This window comes from Cebus imitator, unplaced genomic scaffold (assembly GCF_001604975.1).
Source record: "Cebus imitator isolate Cc_AM_T3 unplaced genomic scaffold, Cebus_imitator-1.0 Scaffold328, whole genome shotgun sequence".
Taxonomy (NCBI): domain Eukaryota; kingdom Metazoa; phylum Chordata; class Mammalia; order Primates; family Cebidae; genus Cebus; species Cebus imitator.
The window spans coordinates 933,069-946,129 of record NW_016107643.1 but is presented as its reverse complement, the minus strand read 5'-3'; the positions used below and the strand labels follow the sequence as shown (position 1 = coordinate 946,129).

Here is a 13,061-nt window from a genome sequence, read left to right as displayed (position 1 = left end):
GGGGTTTCACATCTTGGCCAGGCTGGTCTCCAACTCCTGACCTCAAGCGATCTGCCTGCTTTGGCCTCCCAAAGTGCTGGGATTACAGGTGTGAGCTATTGTACCCAGACTTGTATACTAGGTATTATGTGATCCAATCAGCCATAGATTTGGACAGGCGCCACAGAATCCCACTATCAGCTGGAAGTGATCTCTATAAAATGCCAACCACACAACTCACTGCCTCAATAGATACTCTGACTTCCTATTGACATCAACAGTTAACTGAAGAAGAAAAAAGTCTGGCCTGGTATATAAACTGCTTGGTGAAACATGCTGGCCCATGCTGGAAGAAGACTGCTATGGGGTAACCTACTTAAATGATGGCTTTGAATGCGTATGCAAGAGAAATCCTCCTAGTGAAGAGGACTTCAAGCAAATTTTCACATTATTTACCTTACTGGAGATCAGGATCTAAACCAATTACAGGGTAGTGAATAACTAAAACAAGAAAAGAAATATTTATGTTCCATGTGAATACTCACCAGATGGCACTCATTGCTAGAAACCCAGGTGATAATGGTCAGCCCTTTCCCTTGCTACCCTAGTGCTGGGCCAATGAGCTTGTGATTACAGTTACCATGGTAGCACAGCAAATGGCTCTCACCACAGTATCTATCTGAATTTACCTATCATGTCTCTAGAAATACCATCACCATCCAGGGATTTACTGAAATGCTTTATCATGGGGTCTCAGGAAATATTACCTCAAACAAAGAACTTGTTTCATGCTTATGTAAATTTAATGTTATGGAAAAAAAAAAAGAACTCATTTGACAGAAAAAGCATAGGAATGGGATCACATACCCTATCACCCAGAAGCAGTTGGTATTACAGATTATAAAACAGTATAATGCCTAGCACAGATCCAGCTATGGTACTGAGGCTGGGGTCCTGTATTGTGGATGTGGTAAATTTTTTGATTTTTTTTTTTTGAGATAGAGTTTTGCTCTTGTCACCAGGCTGGAATGCAATGGCGTGATCTCAGCTCACTGCAACCTCTACCGCCCAGGTTCAAGCAATTCTCCCACCTCAGCCTCAGCCTCCCGAGTAGCTAGGATTTCAGGCACCTGGCACCACACTTGGATAATTTTTGTATTTTCAGAAGAGATGGGGGGTTTCGCCACGTTAGCCAGGCTGGTTTTGAACTTTTGACTTCAGGTGATCCACCCACCTCGGCCTCCCAAAGTGCTGGGATTATAGGCATAAGCCACTACGCCTGGCGGGATTTGATAAATATTATCAATCAATAATGAACATTAAATGGTGCTATTTTCCCAATTGCCCCAAAAAGGGGTCCATGCTATTCTGTTAACTCTTGCCTGGTAAATGGTCTCCCGCTAAAACTCCTGCCTCTCCCTTCCATCTATTCTCTATATTGTAGTTAGTGATTTTCTCAAAATGCAAACCTGACATCACTCACCACTCCCCCTAAGCCCTTCCATCGTGGGGCAGATATGATTGGTGGCCCACCAACCTAATAACCATTCCTCCTTTACCAGAGCTCCTATTCTATGAAGTTGTCTGTTCATATCCCACATGACCCAGGAATATTTAAAAAAAAATTTTTTTTTTGACGCAGGGTCTGGCTCTATTGTCCAGGCTGGGGTCCAGTGGTGTGATCCTGACTCACTGCAACCTCAACCCCCTGGGCTCAAGCAATACTCCCACCTTAGCTCCCAAGTTGTGAGGCTATAGGCATGCACCACTATGATCAGCTAATTTTGTATTTGTATTTTTTTTTTTTTTTTTTGGTAGAGATGGGGTTTTACCATGTTGCCCAGGCTGGTTTCGAACTCATATGCTCAAGCAATCTGCCTGCCTCAGCCTCTCAGTGTTGGGATAATAGGTGTGAGCCAGCGTGCCTAGTACCTTGACCCAGGAATAATCTGGACTGGTCTCAAGTCAGCCATAGTAACCTTATTTCTCCCTTGCTCATGACTGGCTTAAGAAGGAGCATGTGACAAGAGAAGTTTCCACTAAGCCATGTGTCAGCTCTGCATTGTAGGCTGGCTCTTTTTTTTTATCAGTGGGGGGGAAAAAAAACAGCCTACAATGCAAAGCTGACACATGGCTTCGTGGAAAGGTGTGAAGGAAACGAACAGTTTAGCAAGGCCCCAGCTGATGTATTTACCAACTCTGGAACTGTTTCTCTATGTCCTTAAATCCATTCCCCACTCCCTAGTCATGATCCCTTTAGGTCAATCTACCAGCACTTCTGATATTAATACCCGCAGCCCCTAACTGTATTCCTCACAACTATTCTGGTCTGCCCATGGGCTATTCTACATAATATAAGCCAGAGTCATTTTTTCAAGATGTAAATCTGGCTGGCCTATGGCTTGTCAATTCTCTCATGACAATCTACAAGGTCTAATGGTCTGGCCAGCCTTCTTTCAGTTTCACCTCTGATCCTCCTTTGAAGCTCTGCCCTTTAGCTGCACACAGCCCTTAAATGTTTTTGATGTGCACTCCCTCAACACACTTACTCCTGACAATTTGCTCCTGCTATTTTCCAGTGCCTAAATTAGGTAACAATTAAAACATCATTTATTCAGCCAGGTACAGTGGCTCATGCCTGTAATCCCAGCACTTTGGGAGGTTGAATCACGAGGTCAAGAGATTGAGACCACCCTGGCCAACATGGTGAAACCCTGTCTCTACTAAAAATACAAAAATCAGCTGGGCATGGTAGCACATGCCTGTAGTCCCAGGTACTCGGGAGGCTGAGGCAGGAGAATCACTTAAACCCAGGAGTCAGAGGTTGCAGTGAGCTGAAATCACGCCACTGCACTCCAGCCTGGCGACAAAGTGAGACTCCGTCTCAAAAGAAAATCATTATTCAAGGAAGCTCTTCTGATCTGGGATCAGGACTGGTAGGCTAGGATCACCGACTGGTGGTTTACAAACACATTCTGCTTCCTTGTGGGAATTAAAAAAATATGAATCTAAATGCTCAAGATAAGACCTGTGCTCTGTAGCATCCCACGGCCCTCATTTCTCACACTGATCTATCCTACTGTCTACTTTAAACACTCTAACAGCCCTGCTCTAGACTCAAAAAGGCAACCTCTTAATATGGTTGCCTACGAATATGCACCAGTCCTTTATGTGCTGTTTTGCTGTTTGAACTTACATAGCTATTTTTGTTCCTGTTTGTGAGGTTTCCCTCCTGAACAGTGAGTTCCTTGAGAATAGGGATTGGATTTGTTTTTGTTTCTCATCATATCCCTGGTAACTATACTACTACCTGACACATATTAGATGCTTGCCAAGCATTTACTAAACAAAAGAAGAGATGTGATGATGAATGAATGAATAGGTAGATTAGGGAGGTGAGGCAAATCTCACTTCCTATCCTATCCATGATTATACAGAAAGTCAGATAAACTTCACTTCTCACTTCTTAAACATTAAAAGCCCACTTTTTACTTCACGACTCAAAAGCTCTGAAAGATCTGGCCTTAGGTCTGCCTTCTTCCCTGATGATACACCAGCCTCAACAAAGTACTCACGTTGAATTCCTCCCTGAAGAGCTTATTGTCGTCTGCCATTCTTCGATTAATTTCCTCTTCCAGCTTGTCCACAGGCAGGGGTGGGTACTTCCTGTTGGTGCTTGGGGATCTGGCCAGAAGCGGCACACTCTGGGGCTCTGAAATACACAAGCGAGAAGGTCAGTCAGGTTCCCTAAGGACCTAGCCCCTTTTCTGGAGGCCAAACTGGGGATTCTACCTCATGGACTAAGCCTGTAGGAACTAGGGCTGTTCTCTTCAAAAAAATTGTTTTTCTCTTTTTATTGTCTTATTCTTTTAAAAGGATGGAGAAACTCCTAATTTCTTGATTTCCTTCCTTGTGAAGGTTCTCATGACATTAAGGAATGCCTTACCCACATCCTCAGTGCGGCCGTTGGATAAGCGGAAAGAATTGGAATGGCTCCCAGCTTGCTTGTATTTCTTAAACCTAATGAGAAAATGATCACAATGAAGAATGAAGCACAGAGGTGGCTCTATATTCCTGCTCATCAATTCAGCCTTTCTAAATCTCCTTTACAAATAATCGAGTTTTTTTAGAGACAGGTCATGTATACCCTAAGGCAGCAGCATGCTGGGGTGACCAAGTACCTCAGGATACTCTCCTGCTTACCCTCAGGACACTGGGACCCAACCGGGGAACCCCAACAGTATATTCAGGCTCATGTGGCTCACTAGAGAGCACCAGGTGAAGAGAGGGTAAGTGAGTGGAATACAGTTGGGGCAGACAGACAATACATATCAAACAAATATCCTGGTATTTCCTCAGTGTAGCCTGGGAGTCCCAGTGAGAAGCCCAGAGCTTTGGATTGGGTGGACACATTTCTGGCCACAAGTCTCCTGCAGAATGATGGAGACACATGACAAATTATAGAGGGCACACGATTCCCCTCTCTTTATCCCTGAAGAAGAACAGAGGGAGCACAGAACAGGTTAGGCCAAAGATAAGGCAGGGCTAAACCTTAGGTTCCCCTTCCTTGCTTCTGCTTGAGTGGTAATGTCTAGAGGACCCTGAAAGGTCAGAAAGAGGGATCCTGTAACTCACAACTTATGTGGCTCAGTTCAGCATGTCAGGGCCAGGAGTCCCAGAAAAGTTTGGGGACAAAGCCCCAACTAGAAATAAAGTAGGCTTTTGTTGAACATGTAACCTTACTGGGGCCCTTTTAGGGGTTGCTTCAACAGAACTAGACCTAAAGATCCTGAAACATCTGTCATTAATAACAGACTGTGGCTTCTGTTACTAGTGTTACCTCCAAACTACCATCCTGTGCTTTAGGGTGCTCTAGAGTTGGGGGACTGGGCTTGGACAGAGAAAGAAAAAGGGAGGGTTTAGGACTTAAAAAAGACTATGTAGAGCTTTTAAACTATTTCTAAGTAGAACTTCAATTTCACCACCATTATAAGTCACTCCCCCTCTACCCTATTCATTGTCTATTTACTACTGTCTTCTGGACTGTGTGGGTTCACTGAAACACTGAGGTATTAAAACAGAATCTAAAAGAATGTGAAGTGTTAGTAGACTCACCTTAACATGTACAAAACTATGATAATAAACACGATCACTAGCAGAGAGGACAGGGCCACCATCACTGCAATAATTGGCGTCTCATCTGAAATCAAGAGAACAGAACAAGTCATTACTGTGTTGTGCAATGGAGGGCTTAAGTCAGTCATTCAGGGGAACACCTTGAAGAGGAAGAGCTCATTCAGTCCTTCTATGGATGGCAGAACACGGAAACAGAGAAGAAAGTCTGAGTGTGCACCTCCCACTGCCATACCAGGGCTATTGAGGTGAGGTGGGAAGAGAGCATGGGGCCCAGGATAACATGCCCACCCCATTTCTGACTATCGTACATTTATTTACTTTGTCTCCCTGCATTAGTATAAAAGCTCTTTAAAGGCAGATAGTTTGTTTTACTCACTGCTATATCCTTTGAGCCTAAATCAGTACTTAGCACATTAAGAAGTACTCCAATATTTGGAGGCACGAACACATCCAATCCTAATGGCAAGCTAGGTATGCAGGGCCAACACTGTGCTCTCTCTCAGCTCTCAATGGGCTCCAACTAGAGGAAGATGAAAGAGGAAGGTAAAAAGATAGTTTTCCTATCATAAACCTAAATGGTTTCCTGGCACAGAGAACACTATTCCTGATTAAAACAAAGAGACAGGTAGGGTGCAATAGTTCACACCTGTAATCCTAGCATTTTAGGAGGACAAAGCAGGTGGACTGCTTAAGTTAAGGTATTCCAGTCAAGCCTGAGCAACATGGTAAAACCCTATCTCTACTAAGGGTGGGTGTGGTGGTATGTGCCTGTAGTCCCAGCTACTCAGGAGACTGAGGTAGGAGAATCGCTTGAGTCCAGGAGCCAGAGATTGCAATGAGCTGGGACTGTGACACTGCACTCCAGCCTGGGCAACAAAGCACGGACCCTATCTCAAAACAAACAAACAAGCAGTGTTGCAGGTGTGGTGGCTCACGCCTATCCTAGCACTTTGCAGGCTGAGATGGAAGGATTGCTTGAAGCCAGGAATTTGAGATCAGACAAACAAAAATAAAATAAAACAAGGAGACATTATTAGATACTCAGCCACCATGTAACAAAAACTTCTGGACGCTTCTTTCTTCCTCTTTACACACCCTGCTCCCTTAGTTACCCTTTTGCCAGGACCCCAACCATGGCAACATCTGGCTTGGAGACATGGCAGCCCCACCTCATTCCACAGGGTCTGGCTCCCTTTCACCTAATACCTAACCTTGTTTCTCATGTAGCTGGCCAGACTCTGACTCATCCTCCTCTACGCTTACCCCTGACTCCACTCCATGAACTATACCATCAGAGTGGCTTGGAAACTATCTTCACCATTTTCCTACCTGCTAAAAGGGAAGAGAAGTCCCTCCCATGTCAAGGTCAATCCTGTTACATGAACTCTGGATTACATCCACTGCTGACACCTCAAAGACTTGTCTCCTTGACCTCATTTACCCTCCCCCAGCCACCACTAGCATCACATCTCCCTTCGCTTCCGTACACTTGTCTAAGTTGTCTTCCCTTCCACACAGCTGTCTAATTTGTCTTTGTCTAATTCCTTACCTCCAGGTTCTCCTTAATCTATTTGCTCTGACTCCCACCCACAGTGCTCTGTTTAAACTGCTCAGCCAGAACACCAACAAATGGCATACTGCCAAATCCAACAGGAACATTCCCATCCTCATCTGATTCAACCTTTTAACAGCATTCGTTAAAATATTTGTGGACCAGCAATTGCATGCCATTGTTTGAGACACTGGGAGCACAGACGTATTCAAGCAGACAAGTGATAGAAAGCTTACATTCTGTGAGGAGGAAGGAGGACACTGTTCATGAACAAGTTATTACTTAATTTTAGGCAGGGACAAGTGCTATGAGGAATAAAAAGCAGGGTAAGGAGAAAGTCACAAGTTGGGGAGCAGTGATAGAGTGGTTTGGGAAGGTCTCTGAGGAAGACCAGAGGGCTTCTATGAGTGGAGCCCTAAATAATATGAAGTAAACCATGCAAAGATCTGGGTGAAGAGCTTTCTAGGCACAGGGAACAGCCAGCATGGTAGCTCTTAGGAGCTTGGTGGGTTCAAGACACAGCACAAAGGCCAGTTCAATGTAAGATGTGAGAGAGGTGAGCAAGAGCCAACAGATTTAGGACTTCAGAGTCCATTGTAATGACTTTGGATTTAATTCTGAGTGTGATGTGAAACACTATGTCATTGGAGGGCTTTGTACAGAGGACAGACATAACTGGATTTACATTCTCTCTTTTTTTTTTCTTTTGAGACGGAGTTTCACTCTTGTTGCCCAGGCTGGAGTGCAATGGCGTGATCTCGGCTCACCACAACCTCTGCCTCCTGGGTTCAGGCAATTCTCCTGCCTCAACCTCCTGAGTAGCTGGCATTACAGGCACGCGCCACCATGCCCAGCTAATGTTTTGTATTTTTAGCAGAGACGGGGTTTCACCATGTTGACCAGGATGGTCTCGATCTCTTGACCTCGTGATCCACCCGCCTCAGCCTCCCAAAGTGCTGGGATTACAGGCTTGAGCCACCATACATTCTCTTAAAAGATCAGCTAAACTGATCCATAGGCAGCAGCCATGAGATGAAAGGTTAATTTAAGAAGGTAGTGTCATGGAAGCCAAGAGCAGATTTTTTCATGGAGGGAGTAATCAGTTCAAACAACTGCTGCCTACAGATTTAAGTAGGATGAGACAGAAAGTGAAACCAGATTTGGTAAGACGGTGGCTACTGATGACCTTTCCAAGAGTGGTTTCGGATGAATAGTGGGTAAGAAAGCCTAAATGGAGTGAAATAAAGATAGAAAAAGGATAAAGTGGGCCAGGCGCAGTGGTTTGCACCTGTAATCCCAACACTTTGGGAGGCCAAGGTGGGTGGATCACCTGAGGGAGTTTGAGACCAGCCTGACCAACATGGAGAAACCCCATCTCTACTAAAATTACAAAATTAGCCGGGCGTGGTGGCTCATGCCTGTAATCCCAGCTGCTTGGAAGGCTGAGGTAGGAGAATCGCTTGAACCTGGGAGGCAGAGGTTGCAGTGAGCCAAGATTGTGCCATTGCACTCCAGCCTGGGCAGTAAGAGTGAAACTTTGTCTCAAAAAAAGGAAAAAGGAAAAGGAGCAGGACAAAGCGAGACACCGGGTCCTTTTGTTGGGACTTTTAACATTAAGGGATGCAGAAGAAAGGCGTGACAGATGGAGGGAGATGTGAGGTGGATAGCTGTTTTTCTTTGTTTTTGTTTTTAAAGAGATGGAAGACATTACACCATGCTTCTTTGTTAATGGTAAGTTTCAGACATACTGTGGTATGTGGCTCTCATCTTAATCTCACAGCAGTTAGAATGGCAATCATTTAAAAATCTGGAGACAACAGATGCTAGAGAGGATGTGGAGAAATAGGAACATTTTTACATGGCTGGTGGGAGTGTAAATTAGTTCAACCATTGTGGAAGACAGTGTGGCAACTCCTCAAGGATCAAGAAATGCAAATATCATTTGACCCAGCAACCTCATTACTGGGTATATACCCAAAGGATTAAAAATCGTTCTATTATAAAGACACATGCACACGTATGTTCAGTGTGGCACTGTTTACAATAGCAAAGACTTGGAACCAACCCAAATGTCCATCAATGATAGACTGGATAAAGAAAATGTAGCACATATACACCATGGAATACTATGTAGCCATAAAAAAGGATGAGTTCCTGTCCTTTGCAGGGACATGGATGAACCTGGAAACCGTCATTCTCAGCAAACTGACACAAGAACAGAAAACCAAAAACTGCATGTTCTCACTCCTAAGTAGGTGCTGAACAATGAGAACACATGGACACAGGGAGGCGAACATCATACACTGGGGTCTGTTGCAGGGTGGGAGGCTAGGGGAGGGATAACATTTGGAGAAATATCTAACGTAGGTGATGGGGAGGATGGAGGCAGCAAACCACCATGACACGTGTATACCTATGTAACAAACCTGCAAGATCTGCACATGTACCGCAGAATGTAAAGAAAAAACAAAACAAAAAAAAAGAGCATTCAGACTGGCTGATCACTCCTTCCTCTCTGAAGTACTTTCCTCTCTTAGCTTTCCAAAACAAAGCACTCCTCTGATTTTCTTTCTATCTCTTGCCTGCTCCATCTCCGTTTCCCTCACTATCTGCTCCTCTTCCAACACCAGATCTCTAAATATGGGACTTCCTCAGGGCTCTGTCCTTGGCACTCTTCTCTATATCTAGTTGATCTGATCAGAGAGATGACTGTAAATACAAATGCCATGCTAGCAATTCCCATTGTTGCTCTGCTTGGTCAGACCTCTTTTCTGAGTTCCAGACTCTCAATGGCCTATTTGCCACTTCTACTTTAAATTTCATAGGCAACACAAGCTTTCTGTGTCTAAAACCTTTCCCTCACCATTCAGTAGCTAGTACTTCCATCTACCCTGTTGCTCAAGTAAGAAATGTGGAAACCTCCTTGATTTCTTCCTCACACTTATCTTCTATATCTAGCCCAGCTGCAAGTAATATAGAGATATATCTAAAATCTCAAATCTGTCTGCCTTCATTATTATTTTTTGCATTTTTTTTTCAATTGCCACGAGTGTAGTCCCAACCTCCATCCTCTCTCACCCAGATCACAGTAAGCCTCTGTTCCCTGCCAATGCATTCTCTACAAAGCACAGTGATCTCTAGGAAAGCAAATCAGGTTGTGTCCCGCTCTTAGGTAAAACCCTCCAACAGTTTCTCATGCCTTAGAATGAAATCTAATCTCCTTATTCTGAACTCTAACAACCTCCTAAATTTGGCCTCTACCTGCCCTATCTTTTGCACTTTTTCCTTGCTCACTCAACTTTAGCCACTGGCATCCTTCCATGCTGAGTTCATTCAACCTCAGGTCTTTGAACACGTTATTCCTCCTGTGTTACACAACCTCCCTCTGTTCTTTGCTTGGCTATCTCCTAATACTCATCTGGTTCTCATTTTAAGGGTCAGTTTTCCCACACAGGTCTTCTCTGACTTCCTAATTTTCAATTAAAATCATAAGTCTCAGTTTCCTTATTTCTGAAATAAGTTATTCTGCATATTAAATGAGATCACCCATGTAAAGTTGTTGGCACAGTAACTAGCACGCATTATGTACTCAATTTTAGCTCTTATGGCCGGACACGGTGGCTCATGCCTGTAATCCTAGCCCTTTGGAAGGCTGAGGTGGGCAGATCACAAGGTCAGGAGCTCAAGACCAGCTTGGCCAACATGTTGAAGCCCCATCTCTACCAAAAATACAAAAAAATTAGCCAGGCGTGTGGCATGCGCCTGTAATCCCAGCTACTTAGGAGGCCAAGGCAGGAGAATAACTTGAACCTGGGAGGCAGAGCTTGCAGTGAGTGGAGATTATGCCACTGTACTCCAGCCTGGGCAACAGAGTGAGACTCCGTCTAAAAAAAAAAAAAAAAAAAAAAAAAAAAAAAAAATAAAAAAAAAAAAAAAAAAAAAAAAAAAAAAAAAAAGTAGCTGTTATTTCCTATACTGTTTTTATAAGGCAATGACCTTATTACTTTCCTTGATAATACCTCTCACACTTTATAATTATATATTTGACTAATGAGTGTCCCTTCTTTATACCATAAATTACACAACAGCAAGGATTACATGTCTGTCTGCTTTGTTCTCATTGTACACCTAAAACCTAGCATAGGGTCTCACACATAACAGGTACAAAACAAACAATGGATTGCGTTGAGTCAATGAACAATAAATGACAACAACAAAATAGTAATTTATCACTAAATATGTCTTTATTAAATTCCAAATACAGGGGACAGTATATCAGGTATCATAAGAAGTCAGACACATCTGTCTTAAGACACTGGACTAAATTCATAAATTTACTTCTTCGTCTTCCCCCAAAGCACATTGACATGGCAGAAGAAATATAAAAATACTAATGAATCAACAGCATATCTGAAAGGCAGCAAAGGGTGGCATATGCAGATGAGAAACTCTGAGAAATTTCTGGAAGACAAAACAGATGAGACTCGACTGCCCAAGAGATCAAACAGAGCCAAAGTGCCTCTGGCTGAAAACTAAGTACTAGTTTTACCAGTTTGGGCCTAGAAACATCTCAAGCTGGTGGTGGCTCACGCCTGTAATCCTATCACTTTGGGAGGCCGAGGCGGGTGAATCATGAGGTCAGGAGTTCGAGACCACCCTGACCAACATGGTGAAACTCCGTCTCTACTAAAAATACAAAACATTAGCTGGACATGGTGGCATGTGCCTGTAATCCCAGCTATTCAGGAGGCTGAGGCAGAAGAACTGCTTGAACCCGGGAGGCGAAGGTTGCAGTAAGCTGAGATTGTGCCATTGCACTCCAGCCTGGGTGACAGAGCAAGATTCTGTCTCAAAAAAAAAAAAGGCTGGGTGCGGTGGCTCATGCCTATAAACGTAGCACTTTGGGAGGGCGAGGCGGGTGGATCATGAGGTCAAGAGATTGAGATCATCCTGGTCAACATGGTGAAACCCCGTCTCTACTAAAAATACAAAAATTAGCTGGGCATGGTGGCGTGCGCCTGTAGTCCCAGCTGCTCGGGAGGCTGAGGCAGGAGAATTGCTTGAACCCAGGAGGCAGAGGTTGCAGTGAGCCGAGATCACGCCATTGCACTCCAGCCTGGGTAACAAGAGCGAAACTCTGTCTCAAAAAAAAAAAAAAAAAGAAACACCTCAAGTTCAGAGGCGACTGCGGTTGAAAGTGGACCTTAAGGTACCAGGATGGTACTTAAGCAAAGACCTGCCAACCCAGCACCAGTACACCCATTGGCTAAATGACAAGCGGGGCTTCCCATCCAGACTCAGCTGGAAAAACTGCTCTACACAGAGTGGACAGTTTGTCACAGAGACTGGTGAGGGCTTCTTTTTAACAAAATATATTCTGCATATATATTTTCTCAACCTCACACTGATGACATACTAACAAAGAAATAGAAAATTCTCTGTTATGTGGGTCTGTCGTGTGCACTGTAGGACATTTAACAATATTCCTGGCCTGTAATTACTAGATGTCAGTAGCAAACTCCCAATTTTGATGACCAAAAGCATCTCCAAGCATTGCTAAATGACCTTTGTGGGGGAAATCTCCCCCAGTGAAGAACCACTGGTCTATACCCACCCATTGCAACTGAATTATTTTAAAGCAAATCTGAGACATATCATTTCAAGTGCAATTACTTAAGTATGTATCACTAAGAGATAAAGATTCTTAACATAAATATAATACTATTACCCAATTTAAAGAGTGACACTAATTCTTTAGTTATCACCTAATATTATTCAGTTACTGCTTGAATTTCCCCGATTGTCTCATAAATGCTTTTTTTGGTTTGATTAGAATTGGCATCAGAGCAGATCTACACTGGATGTGACTGTTAAGTATACTAGGTCCACAGCTTTCCTGGGGCCTGAAGACAGAAAAAAAGTGCCTGAGTTAACTCTAGGCAACACAAGACAGGAAAGGAAAAAGAAAACAGCAGCTCGCCTAGCGTATAACTGCACCCTGTCCCGATTTTCCTGAGTCATCACTGAATCCCTCCCTGGTTTAGGGCGTATGTCCCTGTTTGTCCTGTGAAGGGATGAAGGGACACCTACCATGAGCATAATCTAGACCACTCAATGGTCTAGGGCATAGCTCAACCAGAGCTGGAAGCCCTGGGAAATGGAGGTGACACAAGAAACAGAATAAGTCTTTTAAAATATACTGCAACTTGTGCAATAAGATACTGTATTGATTAAAAATTTTTTTTCTTAAATTTTTTGTAGAGATTGGGGGAATCTCATTATGTTGCCCAGGCTGGTCTTGAACTCTTGGTCTCAAGTGATCTTCTTGCCTTGGCCTCCTAAAATGCTATGATTATAGGCATGAGCCACTGCTGCATTGACTTTTTTTTTTTTT

The 13,061-nt window shown here is 43.6% G+C and overlaps 1 protein-coding gene across 5 annotated transcripts in view; it reads right to left on the bottom strand.

Moving 5' to 3' along the window:
* Positions 1–13,061, bottom strand: part of PTPRA (protein tyrosine phosphatase receptor type A) — a 175,060-nt gene that overhangs the window by 43,926 nt on the left and 118,073 nt on the right. For all 5 annotated transcript variants that reach the window (XM_017504762.2, XM_017504763.2, XM_017504760.2 and 2 more), the window contains 3 exons: positions 5,095–5,179; positions 3,926–3,999; positions 3,555–3,691 (listed from right to left, as the gene is read on the bottom strand). In XM_017504762.2, coding sequence (XP_017360251.1) covers positions 3,555–3,691; positions 3,926–3,999; positions 5,095–5,179 — 296 coding nt within the window. The remainder of the gene's footprint in view (positions 1–3,554; positions 3,692–3,925; positions 4,000–5,094; positions 5,180–13,061) is intronic.